This window comes from Cataglyphis hispanica, chromosome 2 (assembly GCF_021464435.1).
Source record: "Cataglyphis hispanica isolate Lineage 1 chromosome 2, ULB_Chis1_1.0, whole genome shotgun sequence".
In the NCBI taxonomy this organism is placed as follows: Eukaryota; Metazoa; Arthropoda; class Insecta; order Hymenoptera; family Formicidae; genus Cataglyphis; species Cataglyphis hispanica.
Genome location: NC_065955.1, coordinates 15,507,543 through 15,534,143, shown reverse-complemented (window position 1 = coordinate 15,534,143; position 26,601 = coordinate 15,507,543). Strand labels below are relative to the sequence as shown.

At 34.1% G+C, this 26,601-nt stretch overlaps 1 protein-coding gene across 3 annotated transcripts in view; it reads right to left on the bottom strand.

Moving 5' to 3' along the window:
• Positions 1-13,224: 13,224 nt before the first annotated feature.
• The window catches only part of LOC126858503 (uncharacterized), a 44,846-nt gene continuing 31,469 nt past the window's right edge, over positions 13,225-26,601 (bottom strand). The window contains exons 1-3 of one of the 3 annotated variants that reach the window (XM_050608887.1): positions 24,465-24,714; positions 19,985-20,070; positions 17,475-17,755 (exon numbers count right to left, since the gene is read on the bottom strand). In XM_050608887.1, coding sequence (XP_050464844.1) covers positions 17,543-17,755; positions 19,985-20,070; positions 24,465-24,705 — 540 coding nt within the window. In that variant the 5' untranslated portion in view covers positions 24,706-24,714 and the 3' untranslated portion in view covers positions 17,475-17,542. Of the gene's footprint in view, positions 13,891-17,474; positions 17,756-19,984; positions 20,071-24,464; positions 24,715-26,601 lie in introns of those variants that run through there. The other 2 variants (XR_007688682.1, XR_007688683.1) reach the window with 2 other exon arrangements.

Genomic DNA, 26,601 nt, shown 5'->3' with positions numbered 1-26,601 from the left:
TTACTGAAAATAACTAATAAATGATACTATTTGTAATAAAAAAATTTTATTTTTTTATAATTTAGATTTTAAATTTATATTATTAGTAGAGAAGAAACAAAATAAATTTCCTAAACTGACATACATTATCTTTCAGCAAATATATAGTGCATTTTATCAGTTAATTTTAATTTGATTTATTTAATTAGTTATTAATCATCAATAGTATGATTTATATGTCCCTGGTTTGCTCATCTGATAAATGAGCTTGTAAATGTTGTATCTTTCAAAAGTTTAAAATTCGAAAGTTTTTTCTCATCACTTTCTCCACTTTCATAATCTAAATAACGATAACAACGTTTTGTTTTAATAATATTATATTGTTATACATGTTTATAAACTTCTAATATTGTTTTATTATTTTTATTATTATTATTTATTATATATCGATAAATTTTAATAAGGGTGTGTCGTTTTTGGAAACAATTTTTCAAACTTCAATTTTCATCTGGTTAAAGAAAAGTTAATTGTTAAAAAATTTTAAAACTTATATATTATCACAGAATTGTGATATAATCGAATAAAGAACAACTTCTAAATATATTTGTGTATAATTTATGAAATATTAGAATTATAAAAATTTATGAAATAATTAATTTATGAATTGACATTTGATTAGAGTTCAAAAATGAAATAATATATAATAACATATTTTGTTGTTTTTCTTTTATAAGACTATTGAAAGATGAAAAATTTATACATAGATTAAGATAAATGATATGCGGAATACTATATGTATACGTAAAATTATATCAATTTTTTTATTCAATTATTATTTCTTAGTCAAGAATAAGAATATATCAATACTGAAGATAATAAAGGACAATTTTGTTTCTGCCATGTTACTCTAATAATTCTAAATTATCGGACATAATGCATATTATAATATAAAGAAAATGCAAAACAAAATAATACCGAGTCTAGAGGTATCGAAATGCAAAAGAACCATTATTGCAGCGATCGCAATAATTTTATTCGAAAAAGAACACGTGATGCTTTTGTATGTCTCGTTATATAGTCAGGATAAAACTTACTCTAAGGACATACGTATCTTTTGTTACGCACGAGATGGAAAAAGATGGAAATAGAGCGAATGAGGACTCGGAAAGCCCGAGGGGCTTGTTGACGGGGGTTGGACCCCCAGAGCTTCTGGGCAATCTGCAGATACCTCGGCTGTGCCTGATTACGTTGCTACCTCTCTAATTACACGGCAACCTGCAACGATACTCGACACGACCGTCTGAAACGAGAAGGTTCGTGGACCTTCGTCTTCGTGGCTGCTGTCGAGAGACAGCGAGGGGAAGGGCAACGGTAACGGTGGCGACGGAAAAACCGCGTGCCCACCCTTACCACAGGGATGAATCGTTTTTCGCTTTACAAATGTCGACACGACACCCCGCGTAGATTTTTTTCTCGTTATCGGAGATATTCTTACGATATCACGTTTGATTGTAAATTTATACAAAAAACAACTTTGAAATGAGTAATAATTTATATATATATATAAAGATGAAGGTGGCGTATGAGGGACATATGTAGTTTTCTTTTAAATGTGATTTCTTTTTCCAACAAAACTTTGATATGCTATATTTTTCTAATAATATATGCTATACTTCATGACTTTTAATATTAGAAACATCGTAAAAAACCTATATATTTAAAAAACGTATATTATATTTTATAGTTCTTAATATTAAAGTTACGGTCTTCTAAAGAAATTTTAAGTTGTAATTTTGATATCCGTGAAAAAAAATGAAATAATTTTGTGATAAATTCATATACATATACATATACGTATACATAATTCTTTTTTTTATATGTATACACATACACACACACATAAATTATTTAATTTATATACATATATGTATATATAAATATATGTATAAAATATGCATACTATATATATATATATATATATGTCATAATTTAAAATATTCTAATTTATATATTATATTTTTTATAATCAAATATGCATATGCTATAAATGCAATATTATTTTCCTTAATTTTGCAAAATATTATGTCAAATTATAAAACCAAATTATTAATCCTAAAAATTTAGAAAAAATTATTGTTAAATATGTACACACCGAGTAGATTTTAAGGTCGACGTCGCCAGTTTTAATACGGTTATAATCGACGAGGGAGAGGCGTATCTCGGGAGCAAATAGAGCCTCGTTTCCTTTGCAACCCTTTACCCCTCTGCCCTTCTGTCGCCGGCTCTCGGAAAGGAAGACGACGACCGCCTTGCGGAGTCAGGAAATTGCGACTACGCAATCTTCCACTCTCACTCCCATCCCGACCTCATCCCTTTCAACGCGGCATCGTCCGCCAATTCCGGATTTTCGAACTTTGATGGAAAAATCTTTGTGAGATTTTAATTCCGATTATGATTATACACATCATTTATTTTGCAATAATGCTTTATATTAATCTCCAACTTAGCCAACTTATATCAATCCTTTCAATTATATTTTAGAAAAAAAAAATTTTTTTTAATTTTTTAGTATAGAATAAAAAACTGAGAAATATTAGACAAAGCATATTTCACGTGTGCAAACATAGTTATGTGGCAGAAAAAAATGTAATTCGAGAGAGAGAGAGAGAGAGAGAGAGAGATTAACGATATTTATTTTAATTTTAGATTCTCATAAATGGCATGCTCCAAAAATTATCGCGAGTTAGCAGCTTCACTACTCTAATTTAATCTAATCTAATCTAATCTAATCTTTAGAATAATTAAGCCGAAAAACGTGTGATTAATATCCAGGCCGCATTAATTAACAAACGTGATCAGAATGGAAAAGAGAGCGAAGGAAGGAAGGAGGAGCGCGGCAATGCGCGTTTTCGCATAGCACGCAATGGAATTTACATAATAAACATAATAATAATAACGACGATAATGGGTTAATACGCAGGGAAACGCGCGGTTCGGTTATCCCCCGCACATAATTAACTTCATCGGACGCCGTATTCTAATTACCACACCTCGAATAATATTTGTTGATAATGAACATTATTATTGCGTATCGTCGATCAGGTCTCCGACGTAGCTTATATACTTGATGTAATTGCCGCTTAAATTTAGCTTTCATTTTTTTTTTTTTTACCAACGAGAAAATTGCGAACTGTTGTTGTTTATCTTGTGCAAACATTTTATGATTTAAGAAAATATATTTTTTAAAAATTGATAACTTTTTGATTATATAATTAAAAATTAAAAGACTTTTTTTACTTAAAACTGTAAAAATCAGATATGCATATAAGATATTTTATTTTAATTTTAATAAATGATCAATAGATTTTTTTTAACAGAAATTTGATTGTGTATATATCTTATTCGAATTTGTTAAAATAGTCTATTAAATCATAACTGAAATAACCGCGATGCGGTGATAATCAAACTTTACTTGCTGTCTCAAATTTCGTCTAAAGATCACCAAAGTGACAGACATTTGTTTCGGTTTCTGTAGCCCGAGGGTGGTTTTTATTCTCTCATATAAGAATTTTTAAAATTGACATCTCTATTAGTTTTATATATAATTTCTTGGAATTACTTACTTACTATTTTCATAATAAATTTATAATGCTTTGTTTGTATGGGAGATCACAAATATACGGATTTGTAAGCTATTCTTTTATAAGCATAATATATGCTTTAACAAGTGTCAAAAATCGTAGGTGGGAAAAATGCCAAAACTTTGTGAAAATTCTCTGAAAAATTGCGATTTGGAAAAATTGCAAATATGTCATTAGATCTATTCGACTTTATTAATTATTGTCAGTTTATTTCTGGGAGGAACTATGACGCGTCTTCGTCTCTCTCGTTTTCATCTTCACCTATCTGATATAATTCCCTAACGTCTGCTTCTCCAGACGAATACGGAATGAAATCGCTTTACGGTCTTTCGACGCTGCGGAATATTAATAAATGCTTCGTATCGCCGCCAGCTGATATTTAAAGATCGTATGATACCGTCGTAAAATAAATTTATCTACGCATTTTGTTACATTCTATTTATGTAATAAAATAAACATAAATAATATATTATGATAATTGTATAAGCAGTAACATCAAACTATTTAATCCATCGGTAGATGGATCATCCAGGAAATATTAATTTTTGATTACGTAGTTTTTATAACTGTCATTAATAATATTAATAACAAATTATTTTATTAGAATAATTACAAAAAAATATATAATATTGATTTAATTAATATGTAAATTAATTTAATAAATTTATTAGTATAATATACAAAAAACAATATATAATTATGCACATTTGCCAAATCGTTATTTCACATGTTGTTGAATAATTTTTCGACAAGCGCGATTCATTAATCATAACAAAAATTTTGAAGAATTTTTGCTTAAGATGCGAAAACGAGAGCGCGTGCGGAACATTTTTCTGTCGCAGATCTATTATTTAAGTATTTCTAGCGCATAAGGTAGGGCGAATAAAACGATCGATAAACGAAATTGCAGCATCGCTGTTCTTTTTCTTTTTCTTTATCATCCACGCCCTTTTCGCTTCTCTCTCTCTTTCCCTCTCTATACTATCCTCTTTCTTTTTCCGTGTTCACTGCTAATATCCTGATGCCAAGTCGGGAGAGTGGTGATACTCAGGGTCGGAATTGGAGCAGCTCAAGTCCAGCGGGTCTGTATGTTCGTCTCTCCCTTTCCTTTTTCCTTTCCCTTTTCCCCTCTACCCCTCAATCACGATCGTCGTTTCATCCCATCCATTTCGTTCGCCCACTGATCATTGCGGCATTTTGTCGATCCCCCACTCTCTTTCGTTTTCTCGAAGTGGAACTCGGAAGTTAGATCGAGGGCGAACCACGTGATCAGGACGCACGAATATATTACGAACGACGGAAGGGAAATACTTTTTTTTCCATGAAAAATTTCCCATTCGCCCGTCGTAAACGAGGGATACAGAGAGAGAGAGAGAGAGAGAGAGAGAGAGAGAGAGAGAGAGAGAGAGAGAGAGAGAGAGAGAGACAGAGAGACAGAGAGAAAGAGAGGAATCGATCCTACGTGAGACTCGATGGTTGCATCTCGACATGATTGCAAGTCGTCTGATTTTACGATTCGGCAGAGGTGCAATCGTTCGGCTGCTCGACTTTGCAAATCGTATCGATTCTGTAAATCGAAGACTTGCGTTTGGAGGCAGATGCGATTGTAGATTTCGAAAAAGCTAATCTTCTCGTGATCTTTTCCCACCTTATTTGCAAATAAAAATTTTTATTTTAAAATATCACATATATTTCTTTCATATTTTTGTAAATAAAGTATTTACGATCAAATAAAAACATTTCTTATTATAATTTCATAGCTGTTAGGAAACTTGATCTTTCTTCTATTATTTGGTTTTCTATTATTAGGTTATTTATAAGTCTTCTATTATTTTAAATTATTTGGTTTTTTGCCTCTTTTCCAACTAGTTATTTAGCATGCATCTTAACTTATATTGCTTTAAGCAGTGCTATATGAAATTTAATATAAAAGAGAGCAATTATATATATATATATATATATATATATATATATATATATATATATATATATAATATGCTCTTGTCATTAATATATTTTTTAATCTAAAGCAATACGTATTATTTTTGCCGTAATGTAGATTAGCAAAGAATTGAGGGTTAACAAGAACCAATGTAAATTTTTTTACATCAAGCATAATGGAGCTTCCATTTGAATACTCGAGACATCTTTTCGCTCCTATCCGCATACCAAGCACCTGATAAGACTGACCACTGTTTTCTTAATATTGCGATCAATCCCCCCCTCTAATCATTAGGACTTGTCAATCTCGAAGAGCTATCGCGTCGTTCTATGTTGTTGAAAAGATTGCGGCGCTGATGAGGAAAGTCGATAAAGGTGAAAGAAATATTTTTTTACACCTCTGACGATGGATATGAACGTTATTTGAGCCTAAGGTATAATATTTTTTTATGTCTCTTTATTAAAATATTAGTTTTTTTGTTATTAATTTCTACTTGAAAATTAAATATTAAGAGAAATATTCATATAAAATGGAACGTACAATATTTATTTTTGTAATTAATATTTTTATAATTGCAATATGAAATAATTAACTAAAATTATGAAAATCATATGCAGATATATGCAGTACTTAACAAATATAAGATTTCTTAAAAATTTTAAACTTACAAGAGTGCTTAAAATTATTAAAAAAATAACTTTATAAATATAAGTTCTCTTTCTCTTTCTCTTCGGCTTTATGCACTTCTAAAAAAAAAAAAAAAATGTAGTGACGTAATGATGATTCTTTGATTTGATTTCTTCATCCTTAAGCGTACATCCTCTTTAAAGCACATCGCGCGTGAGCCACGCACCTAACGGGTGGTCTCAAAAAAAGACATGTACTAATACCATTAAATTTTATGAAAGAATCAAATATAAAAATTAGTTATAACTTTTTCTAAATGCATTAGTTAACATTATCAGTTATTTTGCTTATTATTTCTTTCTTGAAAGATGTTAAGTATTGTAGATTTTTTAATATTATATATGTACAATATATCGTACATTTATTGTATGTAAAAGAAAATTATACAAAGTGAATCGTATTACGCTTTCGCTCGCGTATTAGGCTGTTGCTCAATCAATTGTCTCTCATTGATTTCTCATCTTTTTTCACGATTTTTTCTTGTTCGCGGATTTTCGTTCGTCAGTAATCTCGCTAATTCCATTGGCTTATCGCAATGCTTATACATATATAGATACAATGGATATTTATGTGAAAGATATCTCTACAGTATCTGTTTTTTATGAAAGAAAAGAGAAACAATTCGATCAGTTAAGATAAATTTTAATATTATTATAAGTTTTAATATGCAATTAGAAAACAAAAAAGAGATACTTCTGCTAAATCTCGTAATTTAATTAGTCTCATATAAAATCTTGCAAATAAACAATTTTTTCGTAGAGAATGTTACAGAATAAACGTTTGATTCAACTTAGGGTTAGTATAATTTAACATGTCATGTTAAAATATTACATATCAGTAAAAACAAGCTAGAAATATTAAATAAAAAAATCAAAATCTTTACACATAAAAAACAAAGTTTTTTTTCTTTGTAGAAATATACAAAAGTACATAATCTGTTGAATTTTTGATTATATGGTTTTGTTTTTGCTTGATTTGCTTGATTGAGATTTTTTTTTTAAACATTACAAATAAGTATTACTTTGATTAACTGTAATAATATAATTGACACATATTATTTATATTACTTATATCCATTTATAATAAAAATTCTATTATCTTTTGACGCTTGTGCGATTCCTCTCATTGCATATCCACCGTTTTGCTGCTTCTAAAATTTCTCTATTTTCTCTTTTCCATATCTATGGTCTCTCTAACGACTCCCGCCTTCTTTTATCTCGCTTCTCTGAATCCTTCGCGTCGCGTCCTTGAATCTCTCGCAATCGGAAACGAAGCTACTACAGAAAAAAGACGGAGAAGGTCGTCCTGCGACGGAAACCGATATTCAGAACGTTGGAAGCTGATCGAATTACACACGTCCCTTACGTCGTCTGTCCGCCGATACGCTGAAAGGGATTTGGAATTGCAAATATCCAACTCGCTCGGTGAATCCCTTCCGCAAGATTTTTCTCCATGATGGCGGGAACCGTCGGCTTCTAAAGGGCTTTTCCTATATATTTGGCACGTGCGATCGACACCACGTGCGCCTATGTGGTACGCATGTGTTTGTGTGTGTGTGTGTTATTACGTGTTATTATCTAGCAGCGAAAAATCAAAACTATTTGCAAAAGTTATATGTGATTTTTCTTTTACACGTTCAAAATTCATTACTTGATACACTATTTTTTTTTTTTTTTTGTTACAAAAACAATAAATTATTTTGAGAGAGAGAGAGGAAGAGAGAGAATATAGATAATAATATATATGCATATTATTTAATAAAAAATTATATGTTAATTATTATATTTATTAATTATATTAATTATTAATTATATCTATCTTCTATAATTTGAATTATATTATTATTATATTATATATACATATACATTGTATTTTTTATAGTAAAATTGTATATTAAATACTCGCGTGTAAAATGTACAGAAATATATTTTAATATAATCTATAATATATCTTTTTTCCAATAAAAATAAAAAATAAAAAATATATATATGTATATATTTCAATTTTTGTAGCAAATTGGCTACCTATACAAGGATTAATGCTTATCTCATGAGTTAAATATCCTTTTCTTCATATCAATTATGTATTGTATACATATTGTATACCTAAATATTAATGAGAATAGAAATTTATTACGATCAGCTTCTCTTTATATTGCCTCCATCATTCAAGCGTCTCGATTTTATCCCAACGACCGGAAAATAGGTCGGCGAGAACGATAATCCGTAACGACTAGACGGAAGATAAAAGAAGGAAAGGAGGGTCATTAGGAAGGTAGATATAGTATGACGACAGATGCAGGCGGATTATAAAGGTGCACAGAAGGCGAAGCCGTTACAAGAACTGCAGAATTATCTGGTCGAGTCTCTCGAATGTCCGTCAGCCTTCATAAAGGATCTAAAGTCGAACAGATCACTGTCTCGCTACGAATCGACGATTTTCGAGTATTATTTTTCGAACGCCGATTTTACAAAAGATCCACAGAGTAACAATAATCGGATGATGCGAAATAAACTTGCTACATTTTCCAAAATCTTAGATTTTCAGATTTTCTAGTTTTTTTTCTATTTTGCAATTTTACATTTTTTATATTTATATTTTTCTAATTTGTTTATTTTTTAACTTTTTCAGAATCAAATTATATAATTTTAATCATTGTCAAAAATATATATTTTATTTTTTTGAGTGATCGCTAGCTCCCTTGCCTCCGACGATACTTTGATAAATATTTGTGTCAACGGAAATATACATGTGACCATGTATATATCTAGTCAGGTGCGTTCGATAACATCGATATACCGAGAGCGAGAGAGCCGACGGACGATCGCTTATCCGTCGTCACGAGCGTTTTTTTTTTTTTTTTTCCCTTCCCCGAGGATTTATATTTTACCTCGCGCGTCGCGACGAGGTTGACCGGGGTTGAAAAAAAAAATCTGCGGGAAAGCGACCGGAACGAGTACGATCTCATCGGTGGTGACTCCTGTAAATTCTTTGGGATATGTATCGATATCGTGCGTGCATACACACACATACACACACACGGCGAGCTTTTACTTTGCCGTGAACGAATAAAAAAATATCTCGACGAGAAAAAAAGAAAGAGAGAGATATATTTGGAAAAAAAAAAAATTTTGCGTTGCACGCGCTATATTGGAGGTATATACCGCGTATTATTTTTGTATCGCGCGAAACGCGCATCGCCAATAGTGACGAAATAGAGCGACCGACTGGTGTCAAGTAACTGCAACACGCGCAAAAATTGAATAAAAAATAGAGCTATTAATAGTAAGTAGATTGGCAAAGCTAAAAGCATTTTTTGTATTTGCAATCAAATTTTTATCAATTTTCAATGAATAATTAAAATTTTTCGGAAGAAAAGTCTATATAATCACGAATATAAATATAATTCCATGTATATAAAATAAATCTATATAGATTTTTCTCGTGTACAATCTCTTTCCTTATACATATATATATATATATATATATATATATATATATATATATATATATAGGAAATATAAAAAGAATAATTAAAAAATAATTAGAAAAATAATTTTTGCATTTTTTGGAAAAAGTTAAATTTAAGGATTTCTGAAAAAATACTTAAATATAATTATATATGATTATAGGCAATTTTTCCAGAATTTTACAAATTTCATTTTGTTCTAAAAAAACAAAAATGCAAAATGCAAAAATTATTCTTCTATTTTTCAAAAATTCTTTTTATTATTTTTTGTTTTATACAAACGGAAATTATATAAAAAAAAAACCTATATGGACTTATTTTATATACATGTAATTATATTTATATTTGTTATATAGACTTTTTTGCCTGGGAGATTTTAATTACTCATTGAATTAATTGATAAAATTTGAGAGAAGAAAACATATGTGTATAGATATATTTTATATATAATTATGTGCATAGATTTATATGCATATATTTTAATTATATGTCTGGACATATTTCTCGAGTAGAATGGAAAAAAATAATATGCAATAATATTGTTAAAAATTAATAATAAATATTATGTTTGATTTTAAGCTCGTTCTCGCCGAAAAAATGATCAAAAATGGACGGAAGATCGGGCAAGCGCGAAATTAGAATGTGCGCGAAACGGACGAGTATCGCTCGATACGGTATAAATATTCGCGGCTGGGTCGCGGGAACGTGCGACGCCGAAATTAGATGACGTAAATTGCATTACACCGGATGTCTCGGAACTCTATCTCTCTTCTTCCAAAACGAAGATAGCTCCGATGTCAAGAAGAATGACGGTCGCCTCAATCCATCGATCGTTTCTCAATTATTCGTAATCTAAAAATAGCCAATAGTAGTTTAACTATTGCTATCGCGGTTACGCCTGTGCGTGTGTTGGTTGGTAAAGTGTATGTGTGTGTGTGTGTGTAGTGTGCGCGCACACCGATGTTATCCGGAGTTGAACGCAGCGCTGCCGAAATTCCGGCATCCGGCTTTTGTGATGTTTTCGTTTTTCGCCTTTTTTACATATCATTTCGAGTATTATATACAATGGATCAGCACAAGTTACAACGTGACAGTATTTTGTTATGTACACTGCACTACATTGATATGTTTTTTTTTTATTTCATTCAAGATACTTTTAGCTTTCGAAATTATACTAGCTACTACAGTGCGTACTTTTCTTCTTTTACAAGTTTCTTCGTTTTTAAAATTGTATATTGATTTCTATTTAATAAAACATAAACGGGATTATATATAAAATTTATTATATACAAAATCAATATTATACATCTCATTATTATATTATTATTTACGGCACAAAATATAACAGTAACCGCGTCTATCAACATCTAGTCATTGTAGTCATTGTCCGTCACATCGGTCAGCGATAATTATGCAGGCAGGTATCGATCCATTTTTTAGGAAACAGTAATGCGCCCAAATTAGCCGGAAGTACGATATTCGAATTACAACGTTCATTTTGTAAAATACATAATTACGCGATGTTTGATCTGGCTGACCGGCTAGCGAAATAACATGGCCGCGATCCCAGTCTGAAGCCCGAGTTTTGTAAACTAAAAACCTGGATTGGATATTAATACAGGTAACATTCGAACTTCGCGGCGCAGTTGGAAATACCTCGCGTTGATAAGAGACGCAAAACAAAATCTTTTATCATACATTGTACAATTATATAAAATCTTTCTCTCCCTTTTTCTCTTTTTATTTATTTGCGATGTAGATCAGCAATAATACTATAATGAGTATTATCTATAATATCAACAATAGTATAATTTCTATCGTAGTATACGTATTGCAATAAAAATTAAAGTAAAAAAAAAAAAAGATCGATTTAGGCTATTTAAGTTTTAATGTGTCACAACTTTTTTGCTCTTTTAAAAGATTTTCTTTGGGAAATCTTACATATTTCTTATGAAAGAAATTTATGACACCGAAAACTTATGATCCATTATGGAATAATACTTAATTATCCAAATCTAGGAGCGATGATCCTCATATTATCATCGTTCCGTATAATCGAGATAAAGTGCTAAAAAACATGAAGTTCTCATCGCAAATGTAACGCGCCACTAGAACCGGAAGATTCAAGCTTTAAGCGAAAACTCGTTCTGTCCGCCGACGATATTCCTCCGGTAGAAGGGAACACTGTGGTTGAGGAATTAATCATTGAGCACGGGTACTTCGGGGTCCGCATGCAAAATGGCTGCGATCGATCCATCGCACCGCCGACAAAATGATTTCGTAACGAAGCTCTCTCTCCCTCTCTCTTTCTCACTCTCCTCTCGCTCCCTTCCGCCATCCTCCCCCCCTCTCTCTCTCTCTCTCTACTTTTCCGTGTTCGCTTGATACCTCCGTCTCTCTCTTTTACCTTCCGTCAATCTCGCACGCTCGCCCGCTCTTTCGACCGTCCGACGTCTGGTTCACGACCTCGTTCTATTCTCGCTGAAATGACGAGCTCCGTCGGTTCCTTCGAAAGAGCGACTACGCGCGCAACCGCACGCCGCGACGGCGGCGGAAACTCTGTCGCGACGCACGACCTCGCTCGCGAGGAAAAGCGCGCCGAAGTAGACGTGCACCGACGCGTTATTTTTAGTGATGAAAAAGGTCTCGTTGAAGTCATTGTAAATTAAAGAACCATCAAATTCTCATGAAAAACTAAATCTTTCACCAATAATTATTTGCAAAAAATTATATATCTATTATCTTAAGTAATATTATATATTTATTATTACTTTTCAAGAATGCACAATTAAATTTCAAATATACATTCTTCAGTAAATCCCTTTGAAGTAAATCTCTGCTCGTGATAATAAAATAATGATTGGCATAAGATATATTTTGCCGCAACCGTGTGAGAAATCATATGAATTTCGATCCTTGATTATTGTAGCATCGATCGAGCCTCAGCCGAACCCTGATGACGCACAAATTCGATTATCTTTTTTTTTAAGTGCTATTCATCCTCACTCGCGGTCTGCCGATTACGCGGGGCGAGAGCATGATGTCAATTATTCACGTGTAACGAAATTGATTAGCCCAGGATCGGTGCGCGAGTGCGTAAAGGCTGCGGTCGTAAAATGGTCTTAATGGTCTTACCTCGTCCGGTCAAAATTAATTTAGTGCCGCTTTGTCGCTCTATTACAAGGTGCGCAAGAACTTTTTTTTTTATAGCAGTTCAAGTGTTTGCTATTGCAACATATAATAGTAGTAATATTTTAGCCGCGATAATTTTATAATGAAAATTTTATTTCTCTATCGCATTTTGATTGAAATTATTTAATTTTTATTCAAATTAATATTACAAAATTCATCAAAACTAATTCAAATAAATTAATTGAAATAGTTTTTGACAATTTGCTAGGTTTTTTGATATAAGCCTCTAAAGAAATGGATTACGCGAAGCATGTCATTTGCTTTATTAACGATTATCCGCATGACGATCGACGCAGGTGAAACGAGTGTGACGCCCGAATGTTGTATTTTTGTTTATCGGTAGCGCGGGTTGCGCGCGAGGTAGATCGCAGGATGAGTCGAGGCATTGTTTTTCATCTAAACATTGACGTAAACGTTGCCCACGCGAAAACCTTCTTGCGGTCCTCGCTCGCTATCGGTCGTGCGCGGTGGCGCGCACATATGTCACATAATTACGCGCGATAAGAAATGCGGAAAAAAGAGTCGCGCAAACTCGGCTCGCCCACGCGATTACAGCGACATTTTTCTCGCCCCCGTTTCATCGTCCGTGCGAGGACTATAGTCCACAAGGGTGCTCGTGCGAGCCAGCTATGGTCGACAGTGATGGCGACTCCGAACCCGGGGGGGATTTTATGACAAACAAGCCGGCAAGTGCCATCTGCGGCTGTCAGAGCCATCATGCCACGCCTGATGCCACCCCCTGTGCGTCATCTCCCCCTCTCCCCGGCGACATTAACAACGACGTCAAGGGTGGCCTGCTAGCTTTGCCAGTCAAGTGTTTGTCATAGAGATTAGGCTGCTCAATGTCCGGCCTGCTGCTGCATCCCGATCATCTGTAGGACCTTTCGATACGAGTACGCAACCCCCTAAGTTGCAGCCCTTCCGAGCGATGATCTTGCAGGCGCACGTGCCACCATGTATTTGGGGCAACGGTGACAGCTCTAATTGTAAGAGTAAAAGTTCTAATTAGGGATGCGAGTGTATGTCGACAAATTTTACGAAGAAATAAATGACCAAATATATATAAATAAAGTATTTAAAAAATGCAAGGCACATCTTACTGTAATTATTGAATTTTTTTACACATTTCCAATCTATTTCTCGCCAATTATTTTTCACATTATTATTTTATTTACAATTGCAATTGGTATTGCATTGCACAGTCTTATAGGTCGTTATATATAGAAGCTCTAAACTTTTGCATAAAAATCTATTACAATATGTCATATTATTATATAAAATAAAATACTTATACTAACCACAATTATATTTCTATATAATTACAAATACCGACACAATTCGTTGTCAATTATATCATGATGTGACTTACTCGATAACTTTGTGAGGCGAATTAATAAGCGGCAAAAATAGCAATTTGAAATAGCGTAAAAAAATCAAAGAAAAAAAAATTAATCATATTTCAATTCGATTTTTTAAAGCTATATATAAATGCGTGATTTTCTCATCATCAAAATTATCAATCGAGATATAACATATATTTCATCCTTCGGGATTGCACTCTGTGTTGGATGAACTGATAATTTAGGAAGTATGTATTTTTTCTCTCTCCTCTCCGATTCCTAAATTTCCCTTCGCCCAAAAGTGCACTCGTTGCACGTGAGAGAAAAGGCAGATCGAAAAGAACAGGAGATGAAGAGAACGCGAGAGCTCTGAAACGAGCGCGAAAAGAATAGATGAGGGGAGTGGAGAAAAGATAAAAAAAAAAGTACAAAGAGGGAGCGTGAAAGAGAGGAGGAAAAAAGGAACGAGTCGCTTCCAGGATCTTGTGCCACCTACGGTGCGGCGGCTCACTTGCTTATTACGCGACCGAGTCGGTTCTTTTCTCTCTCTTTCTCTCTCTCTCTCTCTCTCTCTCTCTCACTCTCTCTCTCTCTCTCACTCTTTTTCTCTTTCTACCTTTCTCTCTTCTTCTTTCAATTCCCTCGCGTTCTCGCCCGATGGCGAAAGTTTCGTCCCTTGTGCGGACTCGTCCGAATTCTCTTGGACTCTGTCTTGGCCACAGAGAAAGTGCAATGATGCTTTGGAGGATAAACGAAAGAGGAAGATGAAGATTGAAATAGAACGAGAAAGAGTGAGGAAAAAGAGGGAAGGGGGAATAGAAACACACATACCTAACAAATAAGAGTGAGCTAGACCACCAAGAGACAAAAGAGCGATGAGCGAGAAAGAGAAAGAATTCTGTGAGATTGGACGGGGGCGGAGGAGGAGATCGAAGTTCCTGTCGGAACGACGAGCGTGATGGGAGGGCAGGGGAGTAGCGAGAAGCAGGACCCGGGTCAGTAGTTGCCCGTTCACCGGCGGGAAATATCGGCGGGAAACCGTGGGCGGGGGTGAGCTCGGGGACGGTCGGTCGCTCGGGATGGGACGAGTTGGGTTGAGATGGGACGAGTTGGGATGGGATGGGACGCGCAGGGGATGGAGGATACTTAAGCGCGGCTGTGCGCGCAGAGTGGCGGCTCGTGGCGGCAGACGAGGGGACGGAAAACGGTTACGACTGGTGGGATGGGGCGAGATGTAGCGCGACTCGACTCGACTCGGGGTGGCGGACGCGCGCTTGCTGAGGCACGTGGGATGGGGGAGCGCGATGGCGCACTCGGTGAGACTAACCGGGGAGCGGAAAGGTGGCCGGGGGTGGTGAGGCGCGAGCGAACGAGCGGATGACGGGACGAGGTCGGGGGGCGGCAGAACGGAAGCCAGCAGCCTCCGCTTGTGAGCGGCGACGCTTCCGACCGTTTCACGCTACGGGTGGCCGCGAAGTGCCGAGTGGTCGCGCGTTTCTTGCTTCCCTTTTACAAGTTCCCTAGAGTAAACGGCCATTGATAATTCCATTTTTTTTTTAGATTTGAGATTATTTTTTTTATCATAGAAGAAGACCTTTAATCGACCTTTAAACAAAAATTTAGTATTTAAATTCTAAACTTTCTTATATAAAAAGAAGTTTCTTTATATGAATAATTAACACTGTATAACTATAAAATCAATTAATATTTTTCTGTATCTTATTTTTTTGCAATGCATGATAGTTGTTTTAATATAATAAATATTTTTAATATAGGTACACACTGTACAAATATTATATTCAAATATCTTATAAATTTTAAATATATTTTTCTTAATATCATTAGAAATATAATCTTTTTTCAAATTGCATATATCGATAGGTACAATTTAAAAAAATTAAGTTCAATTATAATTAACGTAATTAGTATCTTTTCATGCAAATATGATTGTTAAGGCTTAATAAATAATAATGTGGTTTGCACATTAGAAAGAGAAATTATGCGAAATATACTAGGTGTACTATTAAATTACTTTGATTTTTAAAAATTACATTCAAAAATTTTATTCAATGTCATGACAAATTAATTGATAAAGAAATAAAAATTTCGAAAATGCATATCGGTCAAAAACTAAATTCCGTACTAAATAATCGTATTTATAGTTAAGACTAAATAAGTAGAGCAATGAACCGACTCTGAAGTATAAAAAGGCACTATAAAACTATAAGACTTAGAAGACACGATAGAGAAATTTCATAACGATGTCATAACTTCCAAAAGCTCGATAACAATTGCCGAAGAAAGCTTACCGTCTTAGGCAACACAATTTATCCCACATTATTTTGTGTTAATTATTAATCTAAAAATGTGTGCGTTGTGTGCCCGCGCTCTTTCGATATAGCGCCGCATCATGCTGCGAATATAACGCTTATCGATTTTCACGACGCGACTCTTTAATCTTGGTAATCGAGCGAACGCCCCCGCGACCGCCGCTCCCGCTGCGTCGCCTATTCATTAACGGCGTAAACGGCGAGTGACAGCTGGCGCGTTGTCAAGTCCCGGCGCGTGTACATACACACGCGCGCGTGTACGCGCGGCCACGCGTCGCGAGAGCGCATACAGAGTCGTAACTAGATTACAAATCACAAAGGTGGCACGTTGTTACAAAATCGAAAATTTGGAATTGTGTCTAATTATTATTCTTGACGTTTAGAGTTATTAAGCATAGCTTTTTCTATAAAAAAGATTTTATGCGAGACAAGTCTTCTGCGCAAAAGTTATCTTACGATCAATATTTAATGAAACTTTCTTTTTTTTTTGTTTTATCTTTTCTGTCTTTTTTTCTTATCAAATTGTAAATTAAAAAATTAATTAATTTTTACTTTTCTATTATATAAACAAAAAATTTATAATAAACTCCAAACAAGCATATGCGATTATTTTTAAGGGTCAAATTTCTATTAAATTAAAATCTTATAATTATAATTTTATCTTATAATTATATAATTATATTTATCTTTAATTATATTATAAATATAAATCTAAATAAATATAAATAAATATAAATATAAATTTATTTTATATATATATTATAAATATATTATAATTATAAATATAATTAAATTATAAATATAAATCTTTTAATTATATTTATTATCATTACGCGTACGTATTATAATTAATTTTACTTATAGATATATATCATTTTGCGGCAAAATGGCGATGTTAGATTCTCGCCACAGGCGCGTACAACTCTAATTACATCAGTGCGCGTATATACATATACGCAGATTCATGCACGTCTCGAGCACGTGGAGTTTAGGACGACGCAAGTAGTATATGAGAAGTCCCCTGGAGGCGTTTTGCACCCTCCTGTCACGAAAATACGACATTGGCGTATCTCTTTAACGCCTCTAATATCTTTAATGTTTCCCCTCTCATGGGGTCGGGCAAGGCTCGATCCGAGAGAGATTCTCTTTAACGCGTCTGCAATATCGGTAATGTTCTGTAACATTAATCTCACATTAATGAATTTTACTTTGCCCTTCTAGTAAAAAAATTAAAAATATTTTATTTTAGACAAAAAAACTATTTTTTTAAACATATATATTTTTTTATTTTTAGTAAGCATCTATTTAATTGCTTTGTGATAAATGATAGCGAGATTGCTTGTTTATTATAGATGAAATCTCGCGAAAGAGAAAAAGAAAAACAGAGAAAGAAAAAGAAAGAGAAAGAGAGAGAGAGAGAGAGAGAGAGAGAGAGGGAGGGAGAGAGAAAGAGAAAAGACTCGAAGAATGCACGCGTCTTTTTAATTTTTCTAATATTTCGCAATATTTCTCAAATTGGCACGAATCCGACAGACGAAGATAACGACGCCACGAGCTGGAACTCCAACACCTCGAATGTCGAATGGCCGTCACAGTGACGTGGCGGTGAAATATTCAGGTCAGCGACGAGAACGTCGACGATCTTGGCGCACGTCGCCCCGTCAATCGATCTGTCGACTCGCGCGATGTGAGTACGTGACAAATAATACGAACCAGGTAAAGTAAAAAATTTTGAATTTATATCTCTCACATGTATATTTTGTCCAATTAAATCCACAACTACATTATCAATAATAGAAGTGCAGAATTTTCTACCTTTGTACTTTCAATTGCACGATTGACAGTGTGATATGCTATTTTTCATTGATGGAACACAATTATTCATAGTTAAAAGAAAAGAGATTTTTATACATTGTGTATGTAAATGTTTTAAAAACATCTTTTATAATATACATGTATAGAGTGTTTCAAATATATATATATAAGGTTTTACAAAGTGCTTTCTCCGAAACCTGACATTGTACAAAAAAGATATTTCAGATAAAATTGATAAGAGGATTTTGAGAGGAAAAAATATGATGATAATCTTAAATTTTAATTAATGTTATTTTTCAAAGTTATAGAAAAGTCAAGTTTTCCTAATTTTTTTAAATAAAACTACCCTAATTTTTTATGTAAATCGATTCCCCGCAATATTCAGCGTAAAAAATTAATAAGAGTATACATAAGATAACCAAAAAATCAATATTTTACGAGATATTTTGTACTTTAATTTGACATAAACTATATTTATATGAAATTTCTCGCAAAATATTTATTTTTCGATGATCTTATCAAGATATTTTTATGGACAAAATATAAAGAAAGCACGTACAATTGTTTTTATATGTATATATAAAAGTGCTATCTCTTGGAAAAAGACAATACAATGACGTTTCGGGTCAAGTAGTTAGTGATTATCTTAGTCAGACACCTGATACGAAGAAGCGATTAATGTTAGACAGACAACGTTTCAGAGTTCAATGTTCACACGTGTCTAAGATTCTATTTCAGGAAAGAGATGCGATGCGGTTGGTGACAGACGGCTGCTCGTGTACAAGCGATAAGCTTAATGACACGGTCTGTCGGCGCGATCGCCGACGTCACTCCGATATTTAGCCCGCCGGGAATTAAACGCGGCCGGACGATGATAACGATGGCGGCGGCGCGAACGCCGACACTCTAATATCTCTAATGTCAATTCCCTGTCCCCGGGCCATAATATCGGCCTCGTAATCGAGCGCCAACGACGATCTTAATAAACTTACGAGAGCCCCACGTTATTGCGATTTCATATTTTATTATCGTTAGCCGTCTCAAGCTTTAGCAGCGCTTTCGCAATCATTCTTGCAATATCGTTCCGATTAAGAAAAAAAGACAAATAAGCACGGACTCTTCGCACACATCCGCGACGTCAAATTAATTTTTTTAAACAAATTATATATCGGAAATTTTACTTTTTATTATTTTAATTGAGAATGAAGAAGTTACGTGTCTTTTTTTGCAAAGTCGTTTTGAAAAAGGCATATTTCATCGAAAAAAAATCTGTCCTCAACCGCATAAATAACACGAGCAGCAAAGAAGGTGGCCAAAGGGTGAATAGGCGATCTGGCGAAGTAGGCTTTATATTTATCGCGGCAATAAGGCGAAACTCGTCGCAGGGCATCGTCGGATCGAGGGATGGAAGAGAGAGAGAGAGGGGGGGGGAGAGAACGAGAACCAACGTCGTTGGGACAATCGGTGGCCGTCGTTACCGTTAACGACGCGACGTCCAATGCCGTCGGTATTTTCTCCGTCTCTCTCTCTCTCTCTCTCTCTCTTTTTCTTTCTCCCTTTTCGCTCTCTCTTTCATCGTTCCCTCTTACCGCCGACTCGTCATTGCCGCCTCGTTTCGCTCTTCGCCGTTTCACGTCCCCGCACTCGTTCCGAGATCCACGATCGTCTGGAGGCTCTATCGGGTGTTCAAAAAATTGAGATTAAAAATCATCGATTAAGATATAATGCATTCATCGAGCGAATTATATATATAAATATTGATAAATAAGAATCTACGTAGAAAAAAAAAGAATTTTTCAGATAATGTTCATGCCAAAAAATCTATATATTCGCGAAAAAACTTTATGCGACTGAATTTTATTGCAACAAATATATCTATTCACTCTCCTGCATTCTCGATGAAAAGTTTTCAACAAAAAGGAGATTAGATCATCTCATGACGTGATCGTGGCGTCACGATGCCACGCATCATTGAAAGAGATGAATCATCGAAAGTTTCGCCGTGTCACCCTTCACCATCCTGGTGTACTCGATTAAAGGCATTAGGATCGTCCTTCGTGGCGAGGGTGTGCCATCGGGAATCTCGCGGGGCGGAAGAGGAGCTGAAGGGGCGCTTGTTTGTTCGGCACCTGCCGCTTACGCAGGCGCGTGTACGAGGTCGCTGGTCCCCTAATCCGATCGTGACGCACGTGCGTTCACGTACGGACCCCATTCGGAGAGTTTATACAATGCTCTTCTTCCACCTTCCCCCTACCCTATGTTCCTTCCCGATCGGTCAATCACGAAGAAGACTTTGCTCGAATTTACCGCGATGAATCTCAATGAGGCGTGTGAGCCGCGCATGTGACTTTTTTGTTCCACTTTTTGCACAGCTACTCGGCTGCTAATTCATTTAACTCTCGATGACTAACATGTAATACGTACATACTTAGCAGGGAAATAAAATTTCTCGATTACATTATTATCTAGTTAAATAATAATTCATATATATATATATATACTTTCGTGTTTGAAAAGCTTTGTTTGAGACATACATTCATTATTAGATTATATTATACTATATATGATTGATTAAAATTTATATTTACATATATTAAGATGTAAAAAATATTGCAAGAATATATAAATTTAAAATGTGTTTATATTTTATTTTAAAATTCGTTTACTTTGTCCCTGACGAATTATGTTTCACAAAATTATTTTATATGCCATTATTATATATTTTCTTTTCGTCATCAGAATAATTAATTCTGACATTGCGAGCATGCAAATATATTAATCAGTTTTAAAATTTATTTCTCTAAAATCAATATATCTAAGAAAGAAAAAATGTAAAAAAATATTATTAAAAATAAATTATTAAGATTATTAGAGTTCTATAAAAGAGATATAAAATATAATAAAGCACAAGAAATAAAGAACTATAATTTATTAAGAATTTCAACATCTCTATTAATAAGAAAAAAATAGAAATGCTTTTATTTTTAATCTCTATGAAAATTCCTGGCTTCTTCTGCAATTTTTTGTTATGTTCAACGATATCACAATCTGTTCTACGTAGTCAAATCCCCTATTATCTTACCAATTGCAAATCAATTGGATCATAGTGATCGCGGCCGATTTTGATCCCGCACTGTCGAGCGCAACACGCAACGTCTGTATGTGTTTCTTTCATTCGTTTCTCTCTTTCCAATGCGGCACGTGTCGTCGCGTGCGACTAGGAGTTTCTTTGCTCGTTTAGGGGCTCGAATTAATATCGTTCGCGGACGCCGCGCGACGCCATCTCATAAATAAAAGCTCGAAGAGGGTCGCGACAGAAACGAGCTGAGGGGATGATGAGCATCGGGACGCCAACGTGACTCGATTTTTTCAACCCTTTTAAAGAATATCTTTTATTTTATCGTGAAATTATCGCAAAAAAGATTATCTTATCCAGACTATCTCGATAGCATTTATTTGTTATAAAATATTTTTGAAAAATGATAATTTAAAATAAATTAAAATCTTTTCTATTTTTACAACATATCCATAAAATAACGCACAGTTATTTTGTGTAATAGCACGATAAATTCTCAAAGGTCTCACACACTTTTAGTTAAAATTCTCATTAAAGGATGTTTCATGATTTCCGAAATATTCCGCGTGCTGTAGTGTACTTAATTTAATAAACGCGTTTTGGTAGTACACGCGGAATTTTGTATCAAAGACGCGAACATAATGGCGGATTGTGTGCATATAATCGTCAATGGGTATCGTCAATGTCGCATTACGCACACATACGTGCGCGTATTCACATGTGTGTGCTCACTGTAATTTTATATTCTGTTGCGCGAAGGGCGGTAGAATGCGTAATGTTGAAATAGCTCCATCATTATCGCCGCCATGTTCCGCATATCATTCTATGTGTATATCGTTTTATATATTTCAGAGTAGAAGCTAATAGCTTATCACAAAGCTACATAACTATTTATTATATCAAATATTTACGGGTTACTAAAAGTTGTGTATTAAACGATAAGATTATAATTACATAGCACAAGTATTGACAATGTTGATATTTAATTATATATATATAAATAATTGGTTGTTGCATAAAAATATTGAGGTAAGCAAAAAATAAATATTTTATAAGATATTTCATATATAGTTTATGTAAAATTATGTTAAATTAAAGTATAAAATATTTTGTAAACTAAATTAAATTTTTGGCTACAACTATCCTTATAACTTCTTTTTGCGCTAAATATTGCGAGGAATTGACTTATATAAACAAATTAAGGCGTTTAACAAAGCTAAAACTAATGCCTAGCTTCTTCAGAAAGGCGTCACTAGACACCAATATTTAAAAGAAAAAATTATTCAATTTAAAGGCATTTAAAAAATACTCTGTATTTATAAAATATATAGATAATTTTTTATTGAATTTTAACGTCATGTTAACATTTTACAATTTAAGAATTAGAAAGATAATTTCAAGATAGTTTCATTTTTAAGGTTCAATATTAAAAAGTTGATAAAAATAATGTTATATTTTTATTTAAATAAATCATGCTCGTAATTGGAAAGAAGAAAAAGGTAAGAAAGAAGAGAAAAAAGAAGAAAGAAAATCGGAAAACCTTTGGATACAAGAAATCTGAAAAGCAAGATGTAATTTTTCTTCAGAAAAGCATATAGTATGTTATAAAATGACATTCTCCGACGGCGATAATTGTATCCATTTTCGCGAAATATTGCCCCTGTTTTTGGGCAATCGTAATTGATCAGACGATCGATCACGTCTATTTATTAACGGCACTCGCGTCTTTCTCCTCTTATTTTACATGGCTTTTGTTTTTGTTTTTTTTTTCTTTTTTTTTTTTCTCTCCCCAGTCGCATTTGCACGCGCTTTCCGTGATCGATCAATCATCCGCGTTTTTCGACGCGTCACGACGCGTCGTCGGCGCGTCGATGGTAACGGATCGGTAACCGCGGAATGTGACATTACGGATTTTGCAATAAATGCGGCGACACGCACGAACGATTTGCCGTACAGCGAGCCGGGAGAGCTTGGCCGTGTAACAACCGCAATGCAGGTTTTTATACGCGACACGCATTTCGGCGCATTCGTGAATATTTGGTGTCGCGGACACGCGCCATGCAACGTGTAACTGGTAGCAGATTGGTCATTGATGCGCGATAGTTCGCAAATGTAGGTGTTATAATCACCTAAAAGTAAAATGTGGTATAATGTGGAGGGCTGAATTGTAGGTATCGACCAATGAATCGAATTCCGCATTAAAAACCTACCGGCTCTTCTGCTCGCATTTTGTTTTATTATAACGATTCTTACGATTAGTAGGGCGAGAAGAGAAACAACTATTTTCATATTTACCCTACTCTAAATTATGATTTATTTTCGATTTTTTAAGAACGATTAAAATTTGTCATCAATTCAAAATGTTTTATATATTTTATGTACACGCGCATTATAGATAATAACAATTCTTTGGCTTTCTTCATATCTTGAAATTTTCATACAAATTAGAGTTACAACAGTAGATAAGAAAAAAATTTACTCTAAATATTATTTTATAATAGTTACTTTAAATGTGTCAGATTTCTCAGAGAGAGAAATAAATTTATTATTATTATCCATTCCAATAAATTTTCCATGGATTAAATGTTTTAATTATATAATTATACAAATTAATCATGAAAATTTATTCCTTTCACAGCGATGTGGCTTTAAGTGTCTTTAAGTAAAAGTGTTATTTTTATATTTACGAGATGTATTTTGCGGCTTGCTATTAGTTAATCATCGAGACATCTCTATTAAACGCGAAAAAAAATCGCCATGATCTCTTATATACATGTAATTAAATATCTTACGTACATAAATAGTATACACACACACATTCGCACCTTTTCGCCATAATGCGCAATCATCATTGCCGATCGTGATAAATTACAGTCATAATGCGCCATTTGACCTTTCATCACGGATGGCTGTTCATCGCGGTGCGGTTAATCATTTCTACTACACGCGGGACTGACATGACAGTGCAAAAAATTGCAGTCGATCTTACGCACCTCTCTCGTGGCGGGAAACGTTCCTCTGATCGTAGGCGCTCGTTTCGCGCTTCGTATCGCGCGTTCCGACCATCTCTTCTGCCACACCTTGTGTCTCACCTCGTGTCTCTACTATATAGCACCGTGCCACATCGAGAGCCGTCCAGCGGAACGACTTTAACGAGGCGACGTCCATTACATGCGTAAATCGAGCCCGCGCATCGACCGACGATTTACGGTCGGTCGGCCGCGCTCTGTACATCGAGAGAGAGAGAGAGAGAGAGAGAGAGAGAGTCTCGCCGCCGTCATCGACAAAGATTTGCCTCATAGATATTTATGGATGCTTTTCACCAAAAAGATACAGAGATGTGTGTACGACACTGTGTCGTACAATTGAACACGGTACATGAGTGTTTGATGAAACAATCCAATTTTCGACATAATTATTAGTTTATGCTAATGTAACTTTTTTTTCTCGATCCTAATGATTTTAAATAATTATAATATTTTACCTTTTCTGGGATTTTTAATAATCGTGCTTGCATCCTTAACTTTGTGAATAATTTGTTTCTTCCTGCTATACTAAATTTTATTTATAATGTTTATATTTAAACATTAAACTCATTTATGTAATTTTATTACAATATTATATATGAGTTATGATATATATATATATATATATATATATATATATATATATATATCTGTTGCTGACAAAGAATGCAAACTTTATAATATAAATGACGTGATATAATAAAAATAATTTTAGATCGCGATATTTTTATGAATCATTAAAAACTTTGTGAAAAAGTCCTTTAATAATTATATAGTTACTTACAATCATAATATAAAATATTATTATACATCTTTTCACATATCACTTTGAGAATAACACACGTGTTATTATCGTTATACATTCTATGAAATATCATTTTCCATTTTCCTCTATTTATTGTTGGCGAGCAAATGAGATAACAAAAGAGAAAGATAGGTGGATACAATCGTACATTGGATCGAATAATGAATTTATAAATAGAAGTAGACGAAACAAACTATGCAGCGAGATGACGGTGTCGCACATTTGTATCTATCCACACATTCCGTATATTTGACACAAAAAAAGGAAGAGAGCGCGAGCACGTTTGCATGTCGGACTTATACCTGACACTCGTCTACACGGAAAAGAAATCAAATGTACAAGATATAGGTGGAGACAACAGATTCCTCGTGTGCACACATTGGGCTCCGACATATTCCCGCGCGTTTTTGGATTCCTGTGACACGAGCGGCGCGACGGACGTCGGCTTCGAGTCGAGAGCAGCGCGTCGCGACGCGACGCGACGCGACGCGACGCGATGCGACGTGACACGTCCGTTTGACGTCGAATTAGCGCTGCTCGGCGGACGCGATAACGTCGCGTGCGAGTTCACTCACCCTTTGCGGCTGTCACGACCGATCTCGCTTTTTCGAATTCAGACTCGCGATGAAAGAGTTGCGGATTCGAGAGACATAAACGGGGTGTCGACGAATTTATCCGAATATGTAATTTATATTCCTGTTATCACACTAAAAATACTATAATTCTCGCACTGTGTGATCTATGATTTCTCTCTCATAGCTTCGATGATATTCAATTTTAATTTTTTTACGACGAAGCGTAACATATAACATGTATCTGTAAAAATGTGAGCATGAATAAAAAATACTATGAAAAATTGTGTGTAATTTTATCAATTTTGCTCTACATAACATGCTGTTGATTTATTCGTTTTTTTTACATAACGTTATAGAATATAATAATGTAATAATTTAAATTATTGTAAAATTATCGCTTTTTTTCTGCAATGATATAAATATGATAAATCATTGAAAGAATCTTCTACAAGTGCAATAAAGTTTTCACAAGTATCTACATATAGTCTTTCTTATTATTAGGGATCCAGATAAAGCTTATATATAATATTTTTTTGTTTATATATTTCCAAGAAGATTGTTCTTGATTTTTTATATTTATTACTGTAATATTTCTCTCATATACTTTAGTAATATTATAAAATTTAATATAAATTATGTTTAATTGTTAATCATCAAAGCAAAAAATCAAACTTTTGCATATTTTGTTGTTGCAGCAGTTTTCATTCTCTTTTTTTCACCTATC